The 27,658-nt window shown below is 62.3% G+C and overlaps 3 protein-coding genes across 3 annotated transcripts; 2 read left to right on the forward strand and 1 right to left on the reverse strand.

Annotated features, from left to right (window-relative positions):
- Window positions 1–3,968: 3,968 nt before the first annotated feature.
- On the reverse strand, window positions 3,969–6,829 carry BLOC1S3 (biogenesis of lysosomal organelles complex 1 subunit 3). Its single transcript, XM_025849986.2, has 2 exons — window positions 6,642–6,829; window positions 3,969–6,184 (listed from the first exon to the last, which is right to left on the reverse strand). Exon 2 carries the CDS (start codon window positions 6,173–6,175, stop codon window positions 5,576–5,578), a length of 600 nt encoding a protein of 199 aa, XP_025705771.1. The 5' UTR covers window positions 6,176–6,184; window positions 6,642–6,829; the 3' UTR covers window positions 3,969–5,575.
- A 337-nt stretch (window positions 6,830–7,166) lies between these two features.
- On the forward strand, window positions 7,167–16,466 carry TRAPPC6A (trafficking protein particle complex subunit 6A). Its single transcript, XM_025849890.2, has 6 exons — window positions 7,167–7,314; window positions 13,813–13,880; window positions 14,086–14,203; window positions 14,918–15,001; window positions 15,198–15,291; window positions 16,126–16,466. The coding sequence occupies exons 1-6, from the start codon at window positions 7,231–7,233 to the stop codon at window positions 16,155–16,157; spliced, it is 480 nt and encodes a 159-aa protein (XP_025705675.1). The 5' UTR covers window positions 7,167–7,230; the 3' UTR covers window positions 16,158–16,466.
- On the forward strand, window positions 15,851–27,080 carry NKPD1 (NTPase KAP family P-loop domain containing 1). Its single transcript, XM_025849889.2, has 5 exons — window positions 15,851–15,972; window positions 19,705–19,817; window positions 20,703–21,113; window positions 23,366–23,497; window positions 25,006–27,080. Exons 1-5 carry the CDS (start codon window positions 15,920–15,922, stop codon window positions 26,811–26,813), a joined length of 2,517 nt encoding a protein of 838 aa, XP_025705674.1. The 5' UTR covers window positions 15,851–15,919; the 3' UTR covers window positions 26,814–27,080.
- Window positions 27,081–27,658: the final 578 nt, after the last annotated feature.

Genomic DNA, 27,658 nt, shown 5'->3' on the forward strand with positions numbered 1-27,658 from the left:
TCAGCAGGCCTGGCCTGGCAGGTTGAGTCCTTAGAAAAACAGAAGTTGGCCCCAGGAGCGACTCAAAGTCCACCCGTTTCTCTTGCCAACTGCAGAGCTTCACCTGCTTGGGCCAAGACCATTGCAGATACTGCAAGAAGCCAAGGTTAAGGGGCGCCTGGCTGGCTCAGTGGGTTAAGCGTCTGCCTTCGGCTCGGGGTCCTGAGATCCAGCCCCGCATCGGGCCCCCTGCTCAGCTCCCTCTGCCTCTGCCCCTCCCCCTGCTCATGCTCCCTCCTTTCTTCTTCTTGGCCAAGGCCAAGGCGCTAGGCAAACAACTGTCCTGTACCCAAAACAAAGGGAAGCTTAACTATCTCCAGAGACCCCCGCACCCTCGGAAGGTCCATTCTCCCCCTTCCGTGGGGCAAGTACAGTCACACCCCAGCCCCTGCTACTTAGAGGATGGGAACTGGTGCAACTCTGCCTACCGCTGGCCCGGGGCACTCACCTCTGGCCTCCACCTTGAATTCAACCCAGACCGCACAGTCTCCAGACAACCCTTTGCATTGCCTCCCTCAGGCCCCCTGAGATCCTCAGGCCCTCGTTACCCCCACCAGGCCTTGGTGGGTTTTCCGTCTCCTCAGCCTGCAAATCATCGTACAGGTAGAGACGTGTTCTGTAAATGCAATGCCACCATACAGTGCAATAAAGAGAGTGTCTTCTACGTCCCTGCCCTCAGACCGAACCTCCAACCTCCTACTCGCCCTGATAGAGGTGATGTAAATCCCTCTGAGGAGGACTCGGCCTTAAAATAGGTCCCAATTGGGGGCGCCTGGCTGGCTCAGTCAGTAGAGCATGTGACTCTTGATCTCGGAGTTGTGAGTTCGAGCCCAGGTTGGGGGTAGAGATGACTTAAAAATGAAATCTTGGGGGGAAAAAAGGTCCCGATTAGTCTTTGGGCCTCATATACAAACAGAGTTGGATTACTACTATGCAGAACCCACGTGCATTGCCTGGAAAGGAATAAAGCTTTCTCATGGGGGCCCATCTCCCTCCTCCCTCTCTCCCCTCCTCTGCTCCCCCTTCCACCTCACCCTCTCCCCCACAACGTGTGCAAAACAAGGAATTGAACCCACAAGACTTATTATAGCAGGATGCCCTGATCTTTACTTCCTCACCTGGCGATACCCCAATCTCGCCTATAAAAAAGGAAGGGAAGTTGGGTCCATATATATATGGACCCAACTTCCCTTCCTCAATATATATATACATTTTTGAAAGACTTTACTTATTTTATTTTACTTTTTTATTTTTATTAAAGATTTTGTTTATTTGACAGAGAGAGACACAGCAAGAGAGGGAGCACAAGCAGGGGGAGTGGGAGAGGGAGAAGCAGGCTTCCCGCCGAGCAGGCAGCCCGATGCGGGGCTCGATCCTAGGACCCTGGGATCATGACCTGAGCCGAAGGCAGACGCCCAACGACTGAGCCACCCAGGCGCCCCTTATTTTACTTTCTTTAAAGATTTTATTTATTTGACACACAGAGAGAGAGAGAGTACAAGCAGGGGGAGCAGCAGGCAGAGGGAGAAGGAGAAGCAGACTCCCCGCCGAGCAGGGAGCCCGATGCGGGACTCAATCCCAGGACCCCGGGATCATGACCTGAGCCGAAGGCAGACGCTTAACCGACTGAGCCACCCAGGCGCCCCAATCCTGCAGATTCCTAACCTCTGCTGGGACTCCTATTGCCAGTGGTATAGCAACGCTGCCCCAGTGTGGGCTATTCCTCCTCCTGCTAAAACTGCTACTGTGCACTGGGGAGCCCGGCCTGAGGACGCTGACCCTGTATGTTTAGGGAAGGACAGAGTCGACAAGGCGGCTAAATACACAGCCCGAAAGGGATCCCTTGTCCTCTCTCCACCGTGTGTATAAATCTGCCTTCGTCCCTGATCGATGTGATTAGCTGGTCAGGCAAATGCCGTGCAATTTGAACAAGACAAATGGACACCAAAGGCTGCTAAGCAATTATCGGGCAGATTACGCGCTGGGCCCCGTGACCCTTCTTTTGACCTTCTGGCTTGCGCTTATCAGTGGCAAATCCCAGGACCTGTGTGCGGACGAGGGATGGCCAAGGAGCTGCAGGAGAGTCGGTTCTGCTGTGGCATCCACATTTCTGACCAAATCATTTCCCAGTGCACCTTTCGTGAATTGCACCAGATTTCCAGGGGAGAACAGCATACCTGGGTAACCCTGCAGGGCCCACACTGCCCCTCGAGACGTTCCAAATGGATCCCATAGATTTACCTCTGGCCTTAGGCTCATCCCCCATTTGCTGGGTGTCTGCATGCTTAGCGCACAAACTGGCCGCTATCCGACCAGACACGTCAACGCTACGACAGGATGCTTTCTTTCTTCCAGGTTCTCCAAGGTTAAATTTGGGGAAGGGAACCAGCAGCCCAGACTAGCTCATCACATCAACCTCAGGTGTGCTTTGCAATTTTCGATCATGTCCTTAAATTTGGGTGACCCGAGCCTGCTCTAACTCGGCACAAGGTCACTTGGGGATGTTGTCCCCCCGCTTCCACCAGAGCTCTTCAGTTCATTTCTATGCTGGGGGTTTCCTGGCCTGTTCCACAGGGTAAATCCAAACCCCAGTCAAGCCGGGGGTTGGGAAGTCCCCGAGGAAACATTCCCTCAACCCAGAGCCCAAGCCAAGATGGGCAAGTTTCCTGGGTGTGCCTCCATGGTGTCAATCAGCCTTTTTCCACCGCATGCTCTCATTGGAGGCGTAGCTTCACTCTGAGGGACCAAGAGTTTTATGCAGGGGCCTCTGCTTCTCTCCAAACAGCCTGGCCCAAGGCCTGGCAGCCGTTAAATTCCAAAGTCCTATGTCTCTGGGCAAATATTATCAGGGCCCCCAGTTTGAAGCTACCTCTGCAATTTGGGCCGGGGAGATTTCCCATGCTCTCTTCTGAGCTCCACTGTACATTTAAAGGTTGTTTATTTTTAAAGATTTTATTTATTTATTTGAGAGCGAATGAGCCCGGGTAGAGGGGCAGGGGCAGAGGGAGAGGGAGGGGCAGGGGCAGAGGGAGAGGGAGGGGCAGGGGCAGAGGGAGAGGAAGAAGCAGGCTCCCCACTGAGCAGGGAGCCTGATGTGGAGCTTGATCCCAGCACCCTGGAATCATGGCCTGAGCTGAAGGCAGGCGCTTAACCGACTGAGCCACCCAGGTGCCCCAGTTCATTTATTTTTAAACCAGCATTTCTGGGTATTTTTCCAGAGGCAGCCACCCTACAGAAGCACCAGTCCCAGAGTCTCCTTTGTGAAATACACATTCAGTGGCACCATTCTCTGCTTACTGGTTGTTTGATAGAGGCCAAATCCTCACCTGGTTTATTTTTTTTTTTAAGATTTTATTTATTTATTTGAGAGAGAGAGAATGAAAGACAGAGAGTACGAGAGGGAGGAGGGTCAGAGGGAGAAGCAGACACCCCGCCGAGCAGGGAGCCCGATGTGGGACTCGATCCCGGGACTCCAGGATCATGACCTGAGCCGAAGGCAGTCGCTTAACCAACTGAGCCACCCAGGCGCCCTCCTCACCTGGGTTAAAAGCCCAGCTTCATCTGGCCTCTGCTGGTTACACCACTCACCCCACCTTCTCCCCAGCTCCCCCCCGCCCCGCCCTACTGCTCTCTCCAATGGAAGACTGTGCCTTCTTCTGTTAAATAGTTATGCTCCCTTCTGACTCAGGGCCTTTGCATATGCTGTTGCCCCCCACCCCCGAAACTCTTCTCCACTCAATCCAGTTTCACCTGTTTCCAGCGTCAGGGCTCAGCTCAAACTCACGCACTGCTTCCTCGGTGAAGCCATGTGACCTCCCCCCATCTGCCCAGACAAGGTCAGAGAGATCTTGGTTCCGCCCTCACAGAATTCCCGTATGTCTTCCCGGCACTCAACATAGTGCCAGAAAAATCACAGCTAAAGTATAAAATTGCAATTATGAAAACTGTCCATTTATTTAGGAGAATATTTTATTAGTGTCTGTCTCCTGCAGTGGGCTGTAAGCTCTGTGAGGGCCTGGGCTGGCTGCTGTACCCCCAATGCCCAGCACAGGACAGGTGCAGAACAGGTGCTCGGTAACGGTGTGCTGAACTAACAAAATGGGAGTAAATGAAGAACCCGGGCAAAAAAAACCTAGGGGTCCCAATTTCCCAGCTACAGTTTCCCCTTCAATAGGCCGGGCATGAAAGATCTCTTGGGAGCCCCGTTCTCAGGGAAATCATCAACAAACCCACCCCCTGCTTACGTGGGGAGACAAGACAAATTCCCCATAGCAGTAAGTGTTATTTTGAGTTTCAATGAGACAGGCACAGAGCACTCTTCCTCACTTCTCCATCCTGGGGTGGGGGGCTCAGATCTCAGCTTCAGGTTGGGATTACAAAGTGGGGGAGGTGGATAAATAAATGTGAATGGGACTTGGGGGCCAGGGCTGGTGGCAGAAGAGAGGGCAGAGAGTCTGCTAACCCCAGACCCTGAGCCGAGCCAGAAATCCAAATCCCTACAGCCTGCAGGGGCCAACCTAGGGAACAGACACCATGTGTGTGGTGGTCTTTATCTGCAAATCGGAGTCATAATGTACCCAAAGTACCCGGGCAAGACTGTATTAGACCCTAAGTGCCTGAAGAGTGCCACTGTCAGCCTGGAGAATCAGAAGGAGACCCACATTGTATCTAGAGCTTGGACACAAAATGCCACCTTGGCTTGGAGGATGGGGAGAACATAACTTGGTCTGAGGATCTGGAGCAGACGCAATCTTGGGCCTGGAAAATTGGGAGGACTCCCTTGGGTCAGGAGGGGGCCTCATCTTCTGCCTGATGAAGGAAACCATGGGGGTGGGTGGCGTCTATGAAGCTAAAGATCAGGTAGCTAGTATAAGCATAATGGGAAAGGCAAAAGAAGCAAAACTAATCCTAAAGGTAGCTGGACTCAGAAAACAACACTGGGCCCAGGGGTTGGAGCTAAGCCCAAGGACTGGAAGCTAGCAGATAGCACAAGGACTAGGAGATGGAACCAGGGCCAAACCTGAGGAGCAGAAAAAGGGCCCAGCCTAGGGGCACAAAATTCCAGAAGGGGGGCTAGGCAGAGACAAGGTAGTGAAGGAAGATGCTATGGAATCTGCGCCAGATTCTGGGGCTCCTATGGGAAGAAGCAAGAGCAGCCCCCATGAGCAGAAACCAAAGTCAAGAAAAGCAGAGCACAAGGAGAGGAGAAGCAACGTGAGACCCCAGGATGGAGAAAGATCAAGGAGCTACTAGTTACTAGGGGCTGAAGCCAAGCCTCAGGGACAGGCTGGGAACCGGGAAGCAGGGGCAGGGCCAGAGCGAGGAACCAGACGCTAGAGGCAGGGCCAGGCTGCACAATATTATCATCCCCACCCCCCACCCCCCACCACGCAGCGTTATCCGGCCGGCGGGCAAGCCTCGCCCTGAGGGTGAGAGCAAGATGCGCGGGGAGCTACACAGGATAACAAGACCAGGTGCCAGAGGCCTCGAGGACTACCCCCAGGGCGCAGAGCCAGGCCAGGGTTCTGGGTTCCCGCTAGGCACGCGGTCCCGGGTCTTGCTCAGGTTCGGTCCCCGGCACGCCGCGGATGTCGGGCAGCAGGCGGCAGCCGGCCACGATGTCCAGGCGCTCGGCCAGCGCGCAGAGGTCCCCCCGCGCCAGGCGCACGCTGTGGGCCGCCGCCAACCCTGCCGCCTGGGCGGCCGCAAGCCTACTGGCCAGGGCGGCCACGTCGCGGCCCGCGCGGCGGTAGACGCCGCTGACCGCGGCCGCCACGTCGTGGTCCAGCCGCGCCTGGCTCTCGGCCAGCCGGAGCTGCAGCAGCGAGCGCGCGGGGGCCGGCGCCGGGGTCTCCTCCGCGCCCCAGGCCTCCCCGGCCGTGTCCCGCTGCACCACCAGCGGAGGCAGGTCCCCCGGCGCGGCGGTCGGCTCCGGCTCCGAGTCCGAGTCGGTTTCCGCGGCCTCCCCGGCCACCCGCAGCCCCGTGGGGCGGCCGCGCGTCGGGCCCGAGGGGCCCAGGTACAGCTCCTCCTCCGACGAGGACGCAGAGAGCTCCGAGTCCGTCTCGGCCGCCTCCCCCGGCACCACTGTCTCGGGCCTCCGCAGCGGCCTCCGCCGACGACCCTGGGACGCCATGGCGCCGAACTAGGGAGAAGAGGGGCGAAGGGACGGCATGAGAGGCGCCTGGCGGTGGTTCAAAGGCGCAGGTTCTGGATTCCCAACCCCTTCAATGACTAGCTGAGCGATTTGGGGCCATCTGCGTCCCCTGCCTGGGCCCCAGTTTCCTCTTCTGTAAACGGGCTCATCATCCCTGCTGCCAGAGATAAAGGAAGTCACTGGACCCCACCCTCTTTGTGCACTGACGGGGGAACGCAGAACCAGATGGGATGAAGGCTCTGGGGCCCGAGGTCTGCGCACCCGAGCTCCGCGATTTTGCCTCCTAGCAGAGGCCACACCCGCCACACCGTCCTCGGAGGCTTTGTCAGATCCGGAAACACACGGGCTCCAGACCAGGGTCTCAGAAAGGGTGACAAGCCCAGCTGGACTCTGGGGAGGGTACGCGAGTGGGGGCGCGGGGCAGCGCTATCACCGAACACCGTACCTGGTTACCGAAGCCTCGACCCTGCAGGATCCGCTACGCAGGCGAAGCGCGCCGTCTTCACAGTGGGAAGAGGGTGACAGCCCCAACCAATACGCGAGCACGTTGGGCGGGCACGGCGGCCAAACACGTGGGCCGCTCGACTACCTACCCGGAAAGCAAGCGCTCAAAACCAGCTGTGTGTAGGGGGGGGGTAGTCACGTGAGTATAGGTACGACCAATAGGAAGGCGGCTGGGCTGGCGCTTCCGGATTGTGCTGCTTGGCGAGTGGACAAATGGCAGTTTTTAAAATACGAGGTTTGTCGCGTGTAACCAGTGATTCGGCCAATGAAAATGCTCCGCAACCCGGAAACAGACTGGAGACGGGGGGGAAGGGCGGAGATGCTGTCACGTGTGGCCAATGAAAAGAGGCCCCCCTCCAAGTCTCCCGGGTTCACGCGCGCACCATGCGAGCTCGGTAGGCGGGGCCAGCCTGAAACACCAATGGAGGCGGGGGTGGGCGGCCTCGCGCCTGGTGCAGGAGGCGGGGCTTGCACAGCTAGGCCAATGAGAGCGCGAAGCGCTGGACGGCCGTTGGGCGCGAGGCCGGCGCATGGCGGACGCGGCGCTGTTCGAGTTTCTGCACACGGAGATGGTGGCGGAGCTATGGGCGCACCACTCCGACCCTGGCCCTGGGGTGAGCGCCGGGCCCTGGGGGGTAGGAGGCGCGGGCCGCGGCGGGAAGGGCGGATCGAGGCCCTGGGTAGTGCGGAGGGCGTGTCAACGGCCCGGGTCGAACTCCGACGCCGCCCCTGCCTCGCGGGGCGCTGACTCCTTCTGTAAAGTGGGGATCGCAGCAGGGCCGGCCTCGCGGGTTACTCCTAAAAGTGAGGGAGGCAGCTCCGGCTAAAGCTTAGCTCAAGGCCTAGCACAGAGTCAGCAGGTAGTAATTATCATAATTACTACTATTGGACGTGTACCAAGGACTTACTCCTGGCTTGAATCCCGCCTGCGCCACTAACTAGGTGTGAGAGCCAGTGACTCTATCCCGTGTGCCTCAGTTTCCTCCTTAGTAAAATGGGCATTGTAACAGCACCTCAGTCTCAGAGAGGGACATGTACTCATCCAACGAACAATTAGGCACCTATTGTATTCCAAGCACTGTTTCCCTGTCCTTGCGAAACTTAGAGGGGAGGCAAACAAACAAAAATACGCCACTGCCTAGTGAGAAGTTCCATAAAGAAAACTTCCATAGAGGAGCGCCTGGGTGGCTCAATCCATTACGCGTCTGCCTTTGGCTCAGGTCATGATCCCAGGGTCCTGGAATCAATTCCCACTTCGGGCTCCCTGCTCAGCGGGGAGCCTGCATCCCCCCCCCCCCATCTGCCGCTCTCCCTGCTTGTGTTCTCTGGCTCTCTCTCAGATAAATAAAATCTTTAAAAAAAATTCCATAGTCATGAAAAAACTAGGGATGGAGTGATTGATGGTGGAGGAAAGCCTTCCCAAGGCACAGACTGTAGGAAGTTAAGGCAGGGTGGGGGTGGGGTGGGGGTAGGGGTGGATGGAGCGCATTCCAGAAGAAGTTAAGGAACAATAGGTGCAAAGCCCTGAGGTAGGAGCTTGCTTGGCCTTTTGGAAGTTGGTTCTTCTGAGGAATAAATGACTCAAACTTTAAAGCACTTAGGGTGATGTCAAGCACCTAATCCGCCCCCAGAACATGGGAGCTCCTGTTATAAAATCTGTTACTAAAAAGAAAGGGTTGGGGAGAGAGTAAGGTGCTTGAGAAGTGAGTGCTGTGATTAACCTTTTTTTCATTATTATTCTTAGCATGATCATTGTCATCATCAGTAGGCAAGATGTTTTTACTGGCTTAGGTTTTATGGTTTAGGAGCCCCAAGGAGGGTGTTGCTTCTCATCTCAACCCCACTAAAGTGTCAGGCCCTGTGGTAGGCTCTGGGAATTCCTCAGTGAGCCCTACAAAACTCCTGGCCCTCCTGGAGTGGGGGAGGGGGGCACTAAGATAAATGAATAAAGTCTAGAATGTTAAGGAAATGCCATGAGAACGAGAACGATAAAGCGTGGGATAGAGAGTGCTCATTGGCCTGTGTTGGGGGGGCGGTTTGCAGTGTCTCGGTACCCCGTCCAGCCTGGCTTGAAACTCCCATATCCCCGACATCAGGCCTTTCTCCCTCACCAGCAGCCCCTATCCAGGCCCTGCCACTTCTCCCCACCCCTGCCCTGTAGTCCAGGCCCCTCTCTGCCCCTGTACCAGCCTCCTCCCTCATCTCTCAGCTCATTTCACTTGTATCTTCATTGCGTTCACATCGATTAATCCTTCGGACTTTGGCTCAAATGCCTCCTCCCCCAGGAAGCCCTCCCTGGGCGCCAATCCAAGGCAGGTGTCATTGTGATGTTCTTGCAGCCCCCTCCCATTTGTCCTTGAGAGCCCTATCACACCCAAGTATGTATCTGAATTACAGGTCCCTGTGAGCCTTTGATTCACAGTCACCGCCCCCCCATCTCCAGACTGTGCGCCGTGTGGGCTAGGACCAGGTCTGCGCTGATCACCACATAGTAGGTCCTCTGCACACAGTAGGTCCTCAGCGTGGGTTTGTTGAAGTGGACGCAGCTCCCCTGCTGTGGAAGGCGGGGGTGGGGACCTGGATTTGTAATAATAAGAGCACCTGCCCCAAATGAATGTTTCCTGCACGCGCTCATGGGCTTCACCCTCCCGATTTCATTTGATCCTCCTACTGACCCACAGAAGTCAGCACAATGCTCCCCGATTTGTAGGCTTTGGAGCCTGAGGAACCAAGGCTTTGATGGACAGGAGCGCTTGCTCTCAAGTGCCAGAGTCAGGAATGTAACTAGGCCTCCCACCTCCAGAGCCTGCGCGCTGTAAGCCCTGGCCCGCATTTCTCAGTGCCCCTTCCCTGGCACTCTCTGGGAGGATTTTAATGGGTTTCTGTGGTCAAGCAAGTGTGGGAAATGCTGGGTTACTCAGCTCTGCTCACCAGGGGCTTTCAAAGCACACGAACGTGCCCGGGACCCAGCTGCCACTGGGATTCCCGTGCTGGGGTCCTACCCCGGAGCTCGCCAGTGCTTCCCGGGTGCAGCCAGGGGTGAGGTCTGCAGTGGGTCTCCCATGTGCCTGCCACCTGGAAGCCCCATTTTCAGGGCCATATCAGGAGAACTGCTGTTTGGGGCGCCTGGGGGGCTCAGTCGGTTGAGCATCTGCCTTCAGCTCAGGTCATGATCCATGATCCCAGAGTCCTGGGATTGAGTCCCGAGTCCCAAATTAGCAGACCCTCAGCCTTGGGGTGGGAGGAATTAGGCCTGCGGGGGGGGCGGGGCTTTGGGAGGAGAAGGTGGGCTCTGGGGGTATCTGGGACCACCTGGGTGGATGCGAGAGGTGAGTTCAGGGCCACAGGGTGGGAGGCGTGCTCATTCTTACCCATGCACCTGGGGGAGCGAGGACATCCCCTCTCCCCATGCTCCTCTTGAGGCAGGAGCCCGGGCAGCTTGTCCCCCAGGTCCCCCAGCAGGGCCTGCACAGATCACTGAGGGCCAGGGCAGCAGAAGAGATGGGAAGGAGCCTGGCACGGGGCCCCTGCCCGCTCCCCGCCTTCAGTCCAGGATGTTCTCTGCGAGTGCGGGGCTCAGGATGCACGGGCTGGTGGGGAGGCTCCGATCGGATCGCTTGTTTCCCCATCTCCTCCTTGGGGCTCGGTGGCGCTCTTCCGTCCAAACACTCGAACCTTCCTGCAGTGGAGCACCCTCTTCTTTTTGTCTGCAGTCCTTCTTCCACATGATTCCATTGCGTCTTCTTGGCTCTTGGATGAGCATTGGACTGTCTGGGTCCCTTCCGCGTGACTTACAACTTCTTGGCCAGTTTTTTTCTACCTCAAGGGTTTTCCTTGACAGCCTAGGAGGCTTCATCCCCCTTACAGATGCGTTTGTCCAGCAGCTCCCTTTGTTATTTTCGCTACCATACTTCCCGTTTCCCAGGGCTGCCCCTCTGGCTGCCCCTTCCTCCCAGCTCCCGTGCTGTTGGGGGGATGCTAGGAGGGCTTTCTCGAAGGGGCTCCCCTCTGTTCCTGCATGATCTTGTTTCCTCTCAGTGGGCTGTTGTGCAGACTCATTTGAAGTGGGGGGCGGGTGCCAGGAGCCCAGAACTGCTCTGGCTCTGGCTCTGGGCTGGGCCAGGAGGATGAGAGTCCTGCCCAGGCTTTCGTAAGAATGATAAACTTCTAATCCGTGAAGAGCTTTTGTAGGGACCAGGGGAGGCAGGCGGTGATAGAGCCGGGAGGCTTCTGCTCCCTTCCTCCTCCACCCTCTTCCTCTGTCACCTGCTCATCCTCGGCCCCTCCCTTGCACTGCCTCTCTCCCCTCCCTTGTCTGTTGTTCCCGTACCCCACCGCCCCGATCTTTCCAGTTCCGCACATACGTCACCGGCCTCCAGCGCGGGCTGAGTCCGGCGGTGCCACCAGCTGGGGAGGAGCTGTTGCCCAGTGCGGGTCACACCACCGCTGTGAGGTAGGGCCAGCCGTCAGGCCCATTTCACACACGGGGAAACTGAGGCCTGGGGTTATGAGATAGCTTGCCCAAGGTCAGTAAGCAGCGGAGCCAGGCCTTGAACCCAGGCAGTCTGAAGTTCACTGAAGGGAGACCTTTCCAGAACGTTCCCCTCCCCCCCACCCCGAGGGGGGCTCCCTGGCCTGGCTGAGGACCCTGCTGACTCCCGGCTGTCCACCCTCAGGGCCGCTGTCCTGGCTCTGACCCGGGCTTGGGGTGCCTCCCCACTCCCTTCCCTGCTTCGCTCCTCTCCCTTCACACGTGGCCCCAGGGGAGCGCTCAGAGCGTGGCTTTTCTCCCGGCCATGTCCCCGATGTCCTGCCTCGGCTGAAGCCACTAACGGCTCCATTAGTTCCTGTACGGTCGGGGCAGGGACTGGCGCACCCTCTCCCACGGCGCCCTCCTCAGCCTGGTCTACGGGCGCCCCGACCCAGCGCTCACCGCCGTCCCCGACCCTCGTGGCCGGAGCTGCACCCCCCAATCCCCTTCCTCCCGCCTTGCCGTGGCGTACAGCCTCTGCTGCGAGTTCCCTCCCCTTCTCAGCCTCCTCCTCTGAGAAGCACTCTGGGGACCCCTGCTCTGGGGGGAGCTACCCGGCTCCCCTCGCATATGGGTTGTCCGTCACCTGGGCACCTGTCACCCCCGGCCCCCCCCCCCCCCGGGCACAGTGGCCAGCCCCTAGAGGCCACCAGGAAATGTCTATGGAATGAAAGAGAGAGAGTCCCCACGCGCCGGGCAGGCCTCAGGGCCACAGATGTGCTCGGTCAGCATGGAGGCTGGCCCTGCCTCTTTCAAGGCGCTCACCTCTGGAAGGGAGGGGACAGGGGAGCGCGGTCACCCTACCACCTGTCAGAGAAGGCTAGCCGAGGGCGTGGCAGGCGGCCTTCTAGGTGCTGAGCTAAGTCGGCCCACAGATCGGGGCCCCTCCTTCAGGGGGCTCTCCTTCCACCGGGGGCTGGCCACGCAGGCTGACAGACGCAGAGGCGGTGAGTGATAGGGACAGTAACCCTTGCTGAGCCTGGCTGGGAGCACTTGGCCCGTGTTTAATCCTCATAAGGACACAAGGAGGGAGGTGGCACGGCTAACACCATCCTCTCTTTCCCTGGGAGGAGGCCGGGGCTCGGGGCCCACGTCCCCCTCACTGTCTCTCCCACCTGAGCTCATCCCTGCATGCCTTAGTCATCAGCTGTGCCTGAGGACACCAGAGGCGCGTGCTGACAGAGGGACCAGAGGGCTGGCCAGCGCCAGCCAGCGGGAAGCTGTGTCATCACCAGGTCCGGTTGGCCGCAGGAGGAGCACGGAACGGTGGGCAAGGGCCGAGGAGCCGGGGCGGCCTGGCAGAGAAGAGGGCCACCTTGCTCGAGGACACGGGCGACCTCTTCTCAGGCCTCCCTACTCCCAGAACCTCCCCCCCGGCCCGAAGATGGGCCACAGCCCTGGCCACCCCACTGAAGGCCGGGACAGCCGGGGGTGTCACCCTGACCATCGCCGCCCCCCCACTCCCCCAGCCATCAAGGCTTCGCAGCCAGCCCTGCCCAGGTTTGCAAGCCGGGCCCCCCGTCCCCTCGCTCCTCCGGGCCCCGGGTTCCAGGCGTGAAATACAACCGGCCTTACAGAGTTGTTAAAATTAAACAGGAGGTTCGTACAAAGCGCCCGGCGCATGGTGCATGCTCGGATCCCCACTGCTCACTTCGATTGGTGGCCGTGTGGCCCCCGTGTGCCGAGGCCAGTGCTGGCTGCTAAGGGTCAGCCCAGGGCCCCGCCCCACGGATGGCTCAGGCTGGGATCCAGCACCTGATCCGGGCCGCGGCATGGGGGAAGGGAGGCCTCCGGGCGTGGGGATGGGGCCGTGAGTGAGCCGGGGGGCCCCTCTCCTGGAGGAGCAGGGTGCCTCACTCCATACGCTGTCCTGGTAGGTTGATGCCTGCCTCGCTTCGTTCTCTTCAGGCCCCCCCCCCCGGAGGAATTACATACAGGCCGACTCCTCGGGCCTTGCCATCAGCACCGCGGGCCTGTGCCCGGACACCACGTGCAGCCTGCTGTCCCCCTCCCCGTGCCTCTGCCCCCCTCCACCGTGGGACCCTGGCCTGCCTTCCCCGAGCCCCTGAGCGGGCATCTCCTGGCCCGAGCCCCCGTGGGGCCCTCCCGGGGTTCCTGGCTGATGTTTTAAGGCATGACGATCACAGCTGATTGTTACAGCTTCCTGCCGGCCTGGCCAGGAGGGTGGGCCCCATGGCCGCGTGCCCACTGCCACACGAGCCCTTCGGCCAGTCACCTGGAGCCCCCGACTGGGGTGATGAGCATGCTGCCTACCCACACAGGGCTGGAAACGCTTGCGACAAGTGTACGGGTGGTCTCAGGAAGGAGTTGACAGGCAGGCTGAGGCCGAGCCTGGGGAACACCCCCATTTTTCCCCGAGGCAAGGGGGCGCCGGTCTCAAGAGCGATGGCACCTGAAGGCATCCGAAGGCCTGAAGCTGCCCTGGAAGGTGCTCCCTCCTGGCTCTCCTCAGCCCCGAGCAGGCAGGGACGGGCACATTGGTCTTAGAGTACCCTCTGCGGCTACTGTCCCAGGTGGAGGTGGCTGTGGGCCCCTGAGCCTCTCTTCCCTGACCTTTTAGGGACAGAAGATGAGCCTGTCTGTCCTGGAGGGCATGGGCTTCCGTGTGGGCCAGGCCCTGGGCGAGAGGTGAGAGCCGGTGCTTGCTGCCCTGCCCCTGCCCTGGCTGGCTGGAGGCAGGCAGGAACTGAGGTCAAGTCCCTGCAGGGGTTGTGCTGCTCTAGAGAGGAGCCCAGCCCGGCTTCCTCCCTCTTCCTTACCCTGGGCTCCCCATCCCGGCCCCTCCCGGCCCCACAGCATTGGCCGGGCCTAAGCGGCTGCCACTGCCCCCCAGGCTGCCCCAGGAGACACTGGCCTTCAGAGAGGAGGTGGACATCCTCAAGTTCCTGTGCAAAGACCTGTGGGTGGCCGTGTTCCAAAAGCAGATGGACAGCCTCCGCACCAATCACCAGGTGTGTTGCGCGCGCCTGGGGCCCAGCTTCCCGACTCCAGGCGGACACCGCAGCCAAGAGGAGGCAGGAGGAGAGCCCCTTGGGAGGGAGGGCACAGCGGCCCGGCCACCGCTGGGCTGGGGGGTGGGGGGAAGTGGGGGGTGGCCCTAAGCTCGTTGGCAAGAGCCAGGTTTCCCGACTGGCAACACGGCCCCTCTCTGGGCCTCCGCCCAATCCTCTGAGGGGAGCCAGGAGGCCGCAATGGGCAGGGCGTGGTGGGGGGTGGTCACAGCTATTTCCAGAATGTCCACAAGCTTCCCAAGATGGGGCCCCAGGGTGAGCAGTAGGCTGTCCCATGGTCGGCAGCACCCCTCCTTGGCTTGACAGCCGAGTCCCCACTAGGTGCCCAGGCTGTGCCCGGCCCGGCCTGCAGCTTCTCACCACAGCCCCGGGAGGAAGGGCCTGTGCGACTGTTTACTCCGGGAGCCAGGCCACTTAGGGGGGTTAGGACCAGTACACCCCATGGGTGGATCCCCGGCCCAGCTTGGGAAGCCCCTGGGCCCTTCTGGAGCTCTGAAGGATGGGGCCCATGACGACAGGGGTTCTGAGGCCCGGGTCCTTCTAGACCGCAGCCCAACGGGGCAGGGGGCGCTGGGTCTTGGCCTTCCGTCCCCCATTACAAATGCACAGGTGCCCTCCCCCCCCAGCCCCTACTGGGCTCTTCTCTGTCCCTAGGGGACCTACGTCCTGCAGGACGATAGCTTCCCTCTTCTCATCCGGATGGCCTCGGGCCTGCAGTATCTGGAGGAAGCACCCAAGGTAGGGAAGGTGCTTGGACTTGACCTCCCCCTATTTCCTCAGCCCCACCCCAAGGTGGCCTACCCTCAACCTGAGGGGCTGGCCCATGGCCCAGGACGCAGGGGAGGAGTTGCCCCCACTGTGTGTGGAGCCCCGGGCCTGGGTGTGGGCCTCCCTGCTTCCCTGGGTGATGTGTACCCCCGCTCCCGGTCCCCAGTTCCTGGCCTTCACCTGCGGCCTCCTGCGAGGCACCCTCTGCATCCTGGGCATCAAGAGCCTGGTCACCGCCTCCGTGGCATCCCTGCCCACCTGTGAGTCGTGGGGGAGGGGGCCCTCCCCATCCCTCCCCATCCCTCTCCATCCCTCAGGTGTGGTGGGGCTCCAGAGTTCTGTCCCTGCTCCCACAGCTCCGGGAGGTGGCGCCGGGCTGGTGAGCCCCACTGACAGATGGGGAATTTGAGGCCCCGAAAGCTTAAGTCACGTGCCCAGACCACATGGCTGGGGCAGCCCATCCACGCCCCTGGCCCTGTGATGCCCCCCAACCCCCAGCCTGCTTCCCTAGGTTGTGCCAGCCCGGAGCAGAGAACTGCTGACAGACCATGCACTGGTCTACTGGTTGTGAATGTTATTCTGGGTGGACATGATAGAAGTCAGCCTGCTTGATGCTCGATGGAGGTCCCCAAAGGGCAGCCAGGGCCTGTGGGTTGCAGCCTGCCTGACGGGGTGTCCTCCTGACCCCCAGGGCCCTCCATCAGACGAGCTGAAGTTTCATGCCTCCCTGGGGCCAGCCTGCCCTCTGCTGTCCACCCCCCCCCCCGGTGTTTGTCCCTCTGCTGGTCCCCCAGGCCTTCTTATGGCGGGGGAACCTGAGGCCAAGTGGCCAAGACCTGAGCAACACATGCCGAAGAAGCCCGTGCCGGCTCCTCCTTAGCAGCCTGCATGCTTGACCTTCGTGCTCTTAGTCACCCACACGGCGCTGGGATGTGGGCCAGGTGGGCGGGGAGCAGCACCCCCTCGGACCAGCCCGAGGCCACCCAGTCTGCTGGTGCAGGGCAGGGAGGCGCATCTCTGAGCTGTTGCGGGTGCTTTCTGCCTCGCCCCTCAGATCCCAGCCCTTCGAGCTAAAGCCTGCCCTTCTCTTCCAGGTAAGTTCCAGGTGGTGATTCAGAAAACCTGAGGAGCCCCAGGCCCTCACCCCCCGCTGAGCCTCACGGCCACCGCAGGCCCAGGGACCTCGGAGCACCGCTTTTGGGGGTGGCCGGAGGGCTCGTGTCGGGGACCCCAGGCTCTGTGGGTGATGGACAAGAGCGGGGGTGCAGGGGTCCAACCGCCCTAGGGCATCATGTGTGCTCCCCAAGTGGGTGTCATAGGGAGGTCGGGGTGTCCTAGGAACAAGGTGGCCCAAGTTGGGGCCAGTGTGAAAGGATCCCTGCGTCAGACTCCTGCCTCTGCATGGCGGATACCCAATAAAGGTTCTATATGTGCAGCCAGATTTAAAAGTGGAAGGTGGGGGGGGGGGTGCTCTGTCACAGGTCCTGCAGGGGTGGGGGGAGTAGAGCCCCCTGCGTGCCTCCCCACCGCTCATTTCCTCCCCCTGCAGGCCCCTTGCATCCCCAGCCCCGTGGCCCCCGAGCCCTAGTGCTTCACCGCCTCCTGCCTGCACGCCTGGTGGGGGATGGTGGCCCGGGGCACCGGCAGCCCTGCTGGCCTCGACAAGTCTGGGGCTGCCCTTCCCCTGGTGGGGCGCACCGAATGGCCCTCTCCCTAGGGAGAGCATGGGCAGGGGCAGGCCTGGGGCTGCCAGGACCGAGGATGGACAGAGGGGGGAAACGGGCCAGACTCCCTCATTTCCACACACCCCCCCGCAAACCCCACAAACACACCTGAGGGAGCCGGCAGATGGAAGTCCCACCCAGAACAACAGCCCAGCTGACCTGCCCCTGGGCCGTGTGGCCTCCCTGGCCTCCTGCCTCCCCCCGCCGGCACCACCTCCCCCCACTTTACATTCATAGCACCTGAGGGGACCACACACCTAGGCTCTGCCCAGGCTCTGCCGCCTGCCGAGGGTAGGGACCCCCGCATCAGAGCTGTGAACTGAGGCTGGGGTGAGACCCGAAGAGGAGAAGACAGGTCTCCACCTCTGCAGAGTCCTGTGAAGGCAGCCCGTCTGGCCCCTGCCTTGGCCTGCCCACCCCCAGCCCAGAAAGCGGCGCTCCACATTCTGGCCTTTGCACACACCAGTCCCCGCCTGGGCCGCCCCGGCCCACTCCCCAGACTCCTGCCCCCTCTGGGGCATCCAGCAGCCACTCGCCTTCTGCTGGCCACCGCCCCCCTCTGTGCCCACAGCCCCGGGAGGACTCCTAGACAGCTTCTTCCTGCCCTGTGGTGGTTTCTTATATTCCAGTGCACTTCTTGGGTCCCTCTGGATCCCTTTGCCCAGGACAGAGCCTAGCAGACATCTCCCCGAATGAACTGGTTATTCAGCTAAACTGTGTGCAGGTGGGCAGGGGCGCAGAGGGTTAGCCCCAACCTGCCCTCAAGAAGCTCCTGAGCGCATCCTGGAGGTTCCCCCACACACTCACCCCCCACTCAAACATACTAGTCCTGCCCCCCAGTTGTCTGGACTGCTGCCAGGGCTGGGGGCGGTGGGCAGAGTCCCCAACTAATGGAGGACAGGGAGGAAGCCTCCCCAGGAAAAGCAGCTTGAAGACCTGGGGAGGAGAGACAGGACCGGCCCCCAGCTGACGGAAGGATGCTTGGCTATGGCTACAGGGGGCAGGGTCTGGTCACCCAGGCAGAACCCCTAGAGGGGCGTCCTGCTGGACCAGGTGGGGTCCCTTTTCTCTTGTCCTGAATCCCTCTGTCCCGGGCACTGTTGGGTGGTAGCCTCCCGCATCCCCACCAGGTCACCCATCTACCCCGGGCAGTGACTGTTTGTCCCATCGTGCCAGAAGCTGAAGCGACACGGGGGTTGGAGAGCAGAGCCTCCCCCCGCCCTGCACAACTGAAAGCCCCTCTTGCTCAGCCCTGCCCCTGCTCTCGAACCTCTCAGAGAACAATGTGCAAAGCATCCAAGCAGACAGGAGGCAGAGCCTCAGCAAGCCTGCAGCCCCTGCAAACCCCTGCTTCTAGAAGCCCCGCTCTGCTTCCACGTGACCTGGGGCAAGGAACTTCAGCTCTCTGGGCCTCAGTTTCCTCATCTGTAACGTGGGTGTCACAGCTGCCCTGACGGGCTGTGATGAGGAAGAGGGGCCAACTGTGGGAAAAGTGCATAAACTGTGTGCGGTTCCTGGTAAGCCTTCACCGGCATGTTATCGTCCTTCTATGAGAAGCATCTAGAGCAGCCTGGTAAATGGGTCAGTCCGTGCCCGGCACACGTTAGCTGCGGTCATTCCTGAGTGCCTGGCTCTGTGCTCAGCGGACTCCTCCTGACAACTGCGGGATGGTGGTTGTCCCTGGTCCACTCAGCAATGAGGAAGCCGAGGCTCAGAGAGGTGAGGTCACTTGCCTGAGGTCACACAGCTGGGCCCTGGAGGAACTGGCATCCGGACCTGGGATTGTTGTCCTCTCTCAGCTCTGGACTGTTAATCCCTGCGCCAGCTTCCCACCCCCCAGTCCCATGGAGCCCCCCCCAGGAGCCCCCGGTAGGTGGAGCCCCAGGCAGCTCGGTGGCTTGCCACCTCCCTCCCTTATGCGGGGTACCACGCCCGGGGGCAGCCCCCAGTCCTCGAGAGTGGGACAAGCGGGCAGGGCGGGTGCTCTGGGGGAAGGGGCGGGGACAGGGCAGGCAAACCGGTCGGGCGGCTGGCCCCGGGCTCGGGGCCTCTCTCCAGTGGGGCCGACACAGCAGCTCGGCAGGGCAGGGAGCTGGGGCCGAAGGGCTGCCATCAGGTAGGTACAGAGGACCCCTGGCGAGGGGCGGGTGGGCAGGGGCCAGGCGCCGGGCCCCCAACCCTCTCTGAGCCCCAACTCATCCCCTTTCCTCTGATCCTCGGCTTTGCCTGCCTCCCCCCACCCCACACCCAGCATCCTTCCCTCACTGCTGCTTTCGGCTCTTTGCATTTTACGCCTGTGCACCCTGTCTCGTCCTGAGTTTGCTGAACCTCTTCCCCAGTTGGACCACCTTGATTGAATGTGCGCCCCCAGAATTCCCCTCCCTGCTCCCGCCCTCGTTCAGACCCTAGATGTACCAGCCCTGAAGTTTCAGTCATTTGACTGCGGTGGCTCGGGGCTCCCAGCTCTCCCCGCGCTGGTTACGCGTCCCTTCCCATGGTGCCAGCCCGCGCTTCCCATGGCGCCACCCTGCGCCTCCCACAGTGCGCACCCCCAATACCTAGTGGTCCCCGAAGTTTACTCAGCCACCCCCCGGGCTCCTGTGTTTCCCCAGCCCACATCTGCTCAGCACCCCCATCGTCCTAGCCTCTTGGAAACTCCCAGGGGCTCCCAAACACCCAGTCACCAACTTTGGAAATCTCACGCACCCCACATTAGCCCTTAGCGCCCCAGTAACCATTCTTCATTCTCCCTTGTCTAGCTGTCCTTCCCCGGTCCTGACCACTCACTTTTACTCTGAAGGGCACTGCCACCCCAGCTGGTAACGCGGGACCCCAACATCAGGGATGGGGTCTCCCACCTGTCCCAGGTCACATCCCGGGGGTGGGCTCTTCTGGCTGGCACCCAAGGGAGCCGGGCACTGAGCCCACCCTTGCCCTCCCCCGGAGCAGGCCCCCCGCCGCCATGCACAAACACTACACCGTCCGCTTCACCAAGGGCGCCCTGCCCCTTCGGACCCCCACCGAGCGCTACTTCTTGGACCCAGAGTTGGCGCCGCAAAAAGGTAGGGGTTCAGTTTGGGGGGTCCTGGCAGGGAGCGTGGTCTGTGAGTCAGGGGGCTGCTGAGTGGATGGTTGTTGAGCATAAGGGGAACATCAGGCCCCAGGGGAGAGGGGCTCCCAGCACTCCTCACAGAGGCTTCCACATAAAGGGGTCATGGTGTGGGAGACACAGGCCCCGGGGAGACCGAGAGTGGGAGCCCAGGATGGGGATGTCAGCAGGGGGGTCCACCCAGCCTACCCCTTCCCAGGTAGAATTCTCCCACCCCAAATCGCCAGGCCTGTGAGGATTTCACCCCAACCTGGGGGGAGCAGTGTGGAGAGAGAACAAGCTGCCCCCACCCCTGGGGGGGACAATATGAGTGGGGGGACAGCTTCCAGGGGGGTGGTGACCACAGGTGCGCCTGCTGGGGGGTGGGGTGGGGACAGTTACCGCCCATCTGGCCAATTCAGCCTCTTGAGGCCTGTGCCTCCCAGGGCAGCCCCCTTCCCCCCAGCCTTGCCCGATTCTGGGTACGAGGCCCACGCCCTTCTCAGTCCCCACCCTGTCCCCTCTCCATGGTCACCTCCCATCACTCCAGCCTCCTCTGGACCAACCAGGCCAGTTCCTGATGGGTTCCTTTCTGCCCCCCCAACCCCAGGGACACCCTCCCCGTCCCCAGGGACTCCAAGGCATTGTCCCCACTCCAGCCCCTCGCCTGGCTAAGCCCAGGTCTCTGCACCTCTCCTCTGCCCCCCAACAGGCGAGCACAGAGACTGCCCCCCCACATCCCCTCTGCATTTTCTCTGATTTCTCCGGGGCCTCCACTTGAAGACTCGACCTGGTTCCTGCCAGTGCCCCCCCAGGGGCAGGGACTCAGGCCCAGTCACCCCCACTTCCTTCCTTCCAGGATGCTGTCACCAGTGGTGCCATGACCCAGCGGCCCTTCGAGCCCTCGGGCCCTGTCGGCTGCCCCCACAGGTGTGCTGGCAGCTGGCCTACCAAAGCCACCGGGGGGGTGTCAGCGGCTGCTGCCGGGGCCCCCAGCCCCCCATCTTGCAGCAGCGGCGGCAGCCCCAGCCCCTGCCTCCCAGCCCCCTGCGGCAGCGGCTCTGCTCCGTTCCAGCGGCCCGCAAGGGGCCGCCTGCAACCGCTGCTGCCCCTAGGCAGCTGGCCAGCGCCCCCCAGCGGCCCCCCGAGCTCAGCATGTCACCCACCGCCGCACCTGCCACGGCCAGCGCCCTCCTGGAGCCCAGCACGCCCCGGGCCGCCCGCCCCCTGTTTTCCCCAGCAGCCTGCGGTCCCTTCACCTACAGCTCCGGTGCTCACCCAGCCTTCCTGCGGGCTCTGTCCCCGCTGCCTCCTCCCCCCGGGCCCCTGGCCCCTCGGCCTGCCCTCCTCGTTCACTCTGCTCCGCGTATAGGAGGGTGCTCGGCCCTGACCCTGGGCCCCTCCCCTCCCAGGCAGCCGCCTCTGCTTCACCTTTCGCTTCACTTGTCCACAGCTGCCAGGCCAGGCCTGTCCCTTGTGCCTCATCCCCGGCTAGTGGAGGGCGGGGGAGGGGGGGCAGACGTCGGGGGGGGGGGGCTGGGCCCTGGCTCTCTCCCTCTGCGGACAGCCTGGCTCTGCTTTCTCTCTTCCCGGCCCTCCCAGCCCCGCACCCCCAGCCCAGGGGCCAGAGAGAACCTGGGGCAAGGGGGTGACAGGCACCAGCTTGCTGGCCAGCTCTGGTGTGGGGGAGAGGGGCAGCGGTAGGGGAGTGGCCTGGGGGCTGGAGAGAACAGTGCGGCAAGGGGAGGGAATCCCTTCACTCATTCACTCGTTCCTTTGTTCATCCGTCCATCCTGTGACTAGGTACTGGATACGCACGGTGGGTGCCCAGCTCTGTTCAGGGCGGGGGTGCAGGCTGCAGGGAGCAGGGCAGAGACTGCTGCCCCCACAGGGCTCTCGGCAATGGGGGGGGGAGGTGGGTACAGGAAGCCAGATAAGGCGAGCTTCAGTGTGTCACCCAGTGATAACCACGTTGGGGGAAAACAAGGCAGGCAGAGGGGTAAGGGAGCATCGGGATTTGCAAATAGGGTCGTCAATCAGGCAAGCCTCCATTAGGGCAACATCTGAGCTCAGTTAAGTGGCAGCAGGGTGGGCCTGCTCCCGGGGCCGTGACGAGGGCCATACCCCGGGGACCCTTGTGGCTGTGCTGAGGGCTGGGGCTTGGGCCCTGGGGCAGACGGGAGCCACAAGGGACGGGAGCTGGTGTGGGAGTGCGGGGAGCGGAAGTCGGGGTGAGAGGTGCTAATGGCAGGGGCGTGGGGACACACGGCGGTGGGTTTCCGGGTCTGCCTTGAAAGCGGAGCAACCGCTGAGCAAGGACTCGGGCTCCAGGTCAGGCAGTCCCTCATCCCTGCAGGCTCTGGGGCCCTGCCGCCCATGTCCTACCAGAGGCCCAGCGAGGTGAGGTCACCTGGCCACCAGGCAGAGCGGGGTCAAAGCCGCCTAGGCCACCCCCTCGGCTGACCTTACTGGGTCCTCCTACTGGGGCTGACCCTCCAGGAGGGAGGGATCCTGCAGCCCCCCCCCCCCCCGCCAGGCCCCTGGGGAAGGTGGGTATATTATCCCCACCACGCACGGGGAGGCTGGCCCAGGGCTGCCCACAGCTAAACCCTCCCTTTCTGGTGCCCCAACTCCAGTCCAAGAAGTAGCATCCGGTGGGGGCCCGGGGTGGGGGGAGGGCCAGGACGCCCTCAGCCGAGTGGACACTGTGATGCTGGTGCATGGTGCCAGGATTTGAACTTGAATCTGCTCCCTAAACGGTCATTCCAGACCATGGCATTGACTGAGGGCTCGCCCCGGGCCTGACCCTTTGGCATCCGTGCTGCCTGGTGTCTCTGTAACCCCTCTTCGGAGGGAGGGACTGAGGCTCTCAATGGTCATGCAGAAAAGGTGGCACGGCCAGGCCCAAGAGGCCGGTCTGCCTGGGCTCGGGGCAGGATGAGAGGCTGTGGGCATGGGGTCCTGGAGGAGAGAGATCAGGGCGAGGGATGGACAGGAAGCTGAGAGGAGCCTGGGATTGTCGGAGCCCTTCCGCACTGGACCCAGGCTAGAAGAGCAGGCAGGAACTGACACGAGAAACTTCTAGAGCGTGCCAAGAGGTGTCTTAAGCTATCTGAGGGCCTCGAGTCCCAAGACAGGCCCACGGCATTTTTCCGGGGGAACCACGGGCTGGTGGCAGAGCCTGGTGACCTAGGGCCTGGTCAGCCCAAATCCTCTGGGCCTCTGTGCAGGGGCTCGGTGGGGAGTCTAGCCTCCCAGCCTTGACGTGGTGGATCTGGGGTCGGCTCCTCCTGGGATGCTCAGAGGCGCACATCAGACCCTGGAGAAGGGGGTTGCGTGCCTACTGTGCCAGAAACCTCCATCTGCAGGTTTGACCTGAGTCACTTCAGGGAGTTGGGCAGAGGGATGCCGAGGAAGGGAGGAGCTGAGGGCGGGCTCTCTGGAGGGCAGACGGGAGGAGGGTGGTGCTGGGCCAGCCTTACTGACTCAGTTTCACCCCCCTTCCCCAACCCTGGCCCCCAGATATCCTGACAGAAGATGATGTCTACTGTAGCTGCCTGGCCAAGACCCTCTGCCACGTGCCTGTCCCTGTGACCGTGGGTTTCTATGCCCCCTTTGGCTGCCGCCTGCACATGATGCTGGACAAGATCACTGGTGAGGCCCCGTGTGTGCTGGGGAGGGGGTGAGGGGACAGAGCCCCTGGTCCCCGGTCCCCTGGTCCCTGCCCAGCCTCAGGCTCCCCCAAGCCCCACTCGCTCCTGACCCCGCTGGGCCCCAGTCCGGATGCCTGTAAGTCAGTATTAACCAGGTCCCTCCTGACGCCCACAGCCTCTGTCCCTGGGTCCCTGCTCACTCCCTCTCTGGCCTCTTGGCTAACAGTCTCATCCCCTCCCCTGCCAGAGCCACTCCAAGGAATCTTTTTAAGATACAGCTCTGGTGGGGCGCCTGGGTGGCTCCGGTGGTTAAGCGTCTGACTCTCGATTTCAGCTCAGGTCATGACTGTGGGGTCATGGGATGGAGCCCTGCACTGGGCTCCCTGCTCAGCAGGGAGTCTGCTTGGGATTCTCTCTCTCCCTCTGCTCCTCCCCCTGATTTCTCTCTCAAATAAATACATCTTAAAAAAAAAAAAAAGATAAGATACAGATCTAGCCCTGTCCTTCCCCTGTTCAAAAAGCCTTCCGTGGCTCCCCAGCACTCTAGGGAGAAAGCTCAGGTTCCTCACTGGCTCCTGCAGAGTCCCTCCTGTGCCCCCCAGACCCATCTCTTCTCAGCACGGACCCAGGGCCTGGCGCCCACAAGGGCCCTAACGGATAGAGGTTAACCGATCCCGTGGGCTGAAACGCGGCCAGGATCCACGGCAGCTTGGACCTGGTTTTAGCCCTGCTCAGACCCCAGCCCCGACTGTGGCCAGAGGGGCTGGAGGCGGCTCACCTCTGTGAGCCCAGCCCTGGTGAGCACCTACTAAACAAGACTGCATCTGCCCCCCTGTGTTGTCACAGAGTGATAAACAGGGTCCCGGGAGGAGAAAACATGCGATTATAAGGAAAAAGGAAACAGCATTCGGGAGCTCCTCCTCTGTGCTAGGTGACTCTGGCACATTCCCACTCATTCATTCACTGACCTCAATAAGCAGATGGACCCTGCCCCCAACCTCTCATGATCCATCCTTCAGACATTCCCCCAGCCCTTCCTTGGTGCCCAGGGGACACAGGATGACCAAGACGACCAGAGCCCTGCCCTTCGTGCCCTCACAGGCCAGAGAGGGAGACGGACCTGGCCCCAGAGAGCGATGACCCAACAGTGGGTAGGGTTGGGGTGCGGAAGCCCGGGAGGCACCTGACCCAACCTGGAGATCAGGGAGGGCTTCCTGGAGGAGGAGACGGCTGAGCTGAGACCCGGAGGAGGAGCATCAAGCCAGGAAAATCAGACAGAGGCTGTACTGCGCTGCCCAGCATTTCGCTTCCTCAGCACCTGGCACACATTCTTTCCTTCCTCGTCCCTTCCCGTCCTCTCTCCCCTGGGAGCTCTGCTGCTTCTGCCCACTGCTGGCCTCGGGCCTGGCCCTCATACTCCTGCCCCTCCGTGCGCCGCTCCGGGCCTCCGGGCCCCCGGCCCGCCGCTCACGGCCCGGTGCACCCTCCCCACCCCTTCCCTCCCCGCAGCTCTGATGCAGCAGGAGGCGGCGCAGCGCGAGGCCGAGGAGCTGCGGCGCGTGCGGTGTCAGCCGCGGCCCGTGCGCGGCTGGGGCTTCCCGCAGCTGCTGTGGTACCTGGTGTTCCTGCAGCCTGTCATCACCGAGCTGCACCTGCACCGCAAGAACGTCCAGTTCCTCTTCATCCGCTTCAGCGCCTGGCACTACGCGGGCACGGACAAGCTTTGGGCCGGCTTGGTGACCACGCTGTGCGAGGGCATCCGCCACCACTACGGCGCGCTGCCCTTCAGCGTGTACTCGGTGCTGGGCAACAAGCCGGCCGCGACGCCGGGCTTGTGCGAGCGCGAGTGGCACTGCCGGCGCCGCGTGTGCCTGGCGCTGCTGGCGCTGCTGGCGGCGCTCGGCCTCGGCGTGGGCCTGCTCTACCTGTCGGTGGGCCCCCGCGCGCAGGGCCACGGCGCGGCCAGCGGCAGCCTGCTGCGCGGGCTCGGCGGCGCGGCCACCACGCTGTCGGGCTCGGGGCTGCTCATGGCCGTGTACTCGGTGGGCAAGCACCTGTTCGTGAGCCAGCGCAAGAAGATCGAGCGGCTGGTGTCACGCGAGAAGTTCGGCAGCCAGCTGGGCTTCATGTGCGAGGTGAAGAAGGAGGTGGAGCTGCTCACCGACTTCCTGTGCTTCCTGGAAATCTACCAGCGGCGGCGGCTGCGCGTCGTGCTCGAGGTCACCGGGCTGGACACGTGCTACCCGGAGCGCGTGGTGGGCGTGCTCAACGCCATCAACACGCTGCTGTCCGACAGCCACGCACCCTTCATCTTCATCCTGGTGGTGGACCCCAGCATCCTGGCCGCGTGCCTCGAGAGCGCCGGCTCCATGAAGGGCACGGCCGACAACGGCTACCTCTTCCTCAACCGCACCGTCACGCTGCCCTTCTCCGTGCCCATCATGGGCCGCCGCACCAAGCTGCAGTTCCTGCACGACGCCGTGCAGAGCCGCGACGACCTGCTCTACCGCGAGATGACGCGCAAGCCGCGGCCGGGCGGCTGCAGCGGGGGCGGCGGCGAGGGCGCGCAGCTGCTGGCCGTGGAGACGCAGGCGGGCGCCGAGGGCGCACAGAGCCGCATAGACGCCGAGGCGGCGCGCCGCATCCAGGAGGCACTCTTCTGCCTGCACGACGAGCGCGACTGCCTCTACGAGTACGTGCCCGACAACGTGGTGTCCATGCGGCGCATCGTCAACACCGTGCCCATCACCGTGCGCCTGCTGCAGCAGCAGGACGGGGACTTCGCGGGCCCCACGCCGCGCCAGGCCGTCGCTTGGGTCGTGCTGGCCAACCAGTGGCCGTGCCGCCTCAGCTGGGTGCTGCAGTGCCTGGAGGACCGGCAGCAGGCGGGGGGCGCGCCCGAGGCCCGCGCGCGCCTCTGGGACGTGTTCTGCGACAACAGCCGCGAGCTGCACTCCATGACCAAGGCGTTGCAGAACGTGCTGGACTTGGACGGCGACCCTGAGCTTTTCGAGCGCTTCCTGGGCGCCGACTTCCCTTTCACCGTGGCCCAGGCGCAGACCCTGCTGCGCTGCACCGTCAACCTGGACCACTCCATCCGCCGCCGCATGGGCCTCATCCGGGCGGTCAGCGCGCTCAAGCCGCCCAGCCCGCCCAAGTCCCCAGCCCACGACGCCCCCCACGCTGCCGACGGAGCCAACCATGCAGCCGGGGCCTTCCCGCCCGGTCAGGGCGCCGGGCACGCCCCGGCGCATGCGGGCAACGCCCACCAGCCCCGGGACGGGGCGCACGGGGGCAAGCCACGACTCGTGGCCTGAGAACCCTTACAGCCCAGGTGGGTCTTGAAAGAGTACTCCGGGAGCAGCGGGAGGGAACCGTTGCTCCGTCTGCCCGGACGAGGGAGTGAAGGGTGCGACTGGGCCCAAGGCCGCCCGTCCGGGTCTGCAGTGAGGACTGTGGTGCCCCCCCCGCCCCCCACCCAGGTGAAACTGTGAGCCAGAGAGCTGCTGGCAGTGGCAGGCTACTGAGCCAGTGACCAGGGAAGAACCCCGGGTTCAAGTGCAATAAATGGAGATGTGAAAGCCCCCGTTGGTCTTTGCGTCCTGGGCTCCCTGGCTCAGCAGGGACTGCTTACCAGGCCTGCCCTACCCTGCCAAGCCCCGTCACCCCCAGGGAGCCGGGCAGCCTCAGCTGGCAGCCTCACTGCTGGCATCTCTGGTGGCAGGAGGGGTTGCGGGGGCGGTGGGTGAGGCCCCTGAGGCAGGGGAGGACGGATGTGCGGGTTGACTCAGGCAACGGAGAGCGTCTAGGCCTCAGGGGATCCAGGTCCTCATCCCCACGCCCTACCTGCCCCTGCGCAGGCACGGAGCTGGCATTTCCGAGGGTGGTGTCCCGTTGACCTCAGCAGGTTGCTCCACTCAAGGGGTGGCTCTGCCCTGGTGGAATGAATGAATGAGGGCTCCCTGGCACTCCAGCCGGCTGGGGCAGGCAGCGCGGCCTCCCCTGAACAAGTGACTGCCCACCCGATGAGCCCTTTGATGAGGACTGGGGAGCTGAGGAGCAGAGATGGGGTACCCGTGGGACATACAGAACCGGAGCCTGTGCCAGGCCACAGAGTGGTGGGGGGTGGAGGGTCTTAACCACTTTCCCCTCCCACCCGTGT

This window comes from Callorhinus ursinus, unplaced genomic scaffold (genome assembly GCF_003265705.2).
Source record: "Callorhinus ursinus isolate GAN/ISIS: 27379988/994484 unplaced genomic scaffold, GSC_fseal_2.0 scaffold71, whole genome shotgun sequence".
NCBI classification, from domain to species: domain Eukaryota; kingdom Metazoa; phylum Chordata; class Mammalia; order Carnivora; family Otariidae; genus Callorhinus; species Callorhinus ursinus.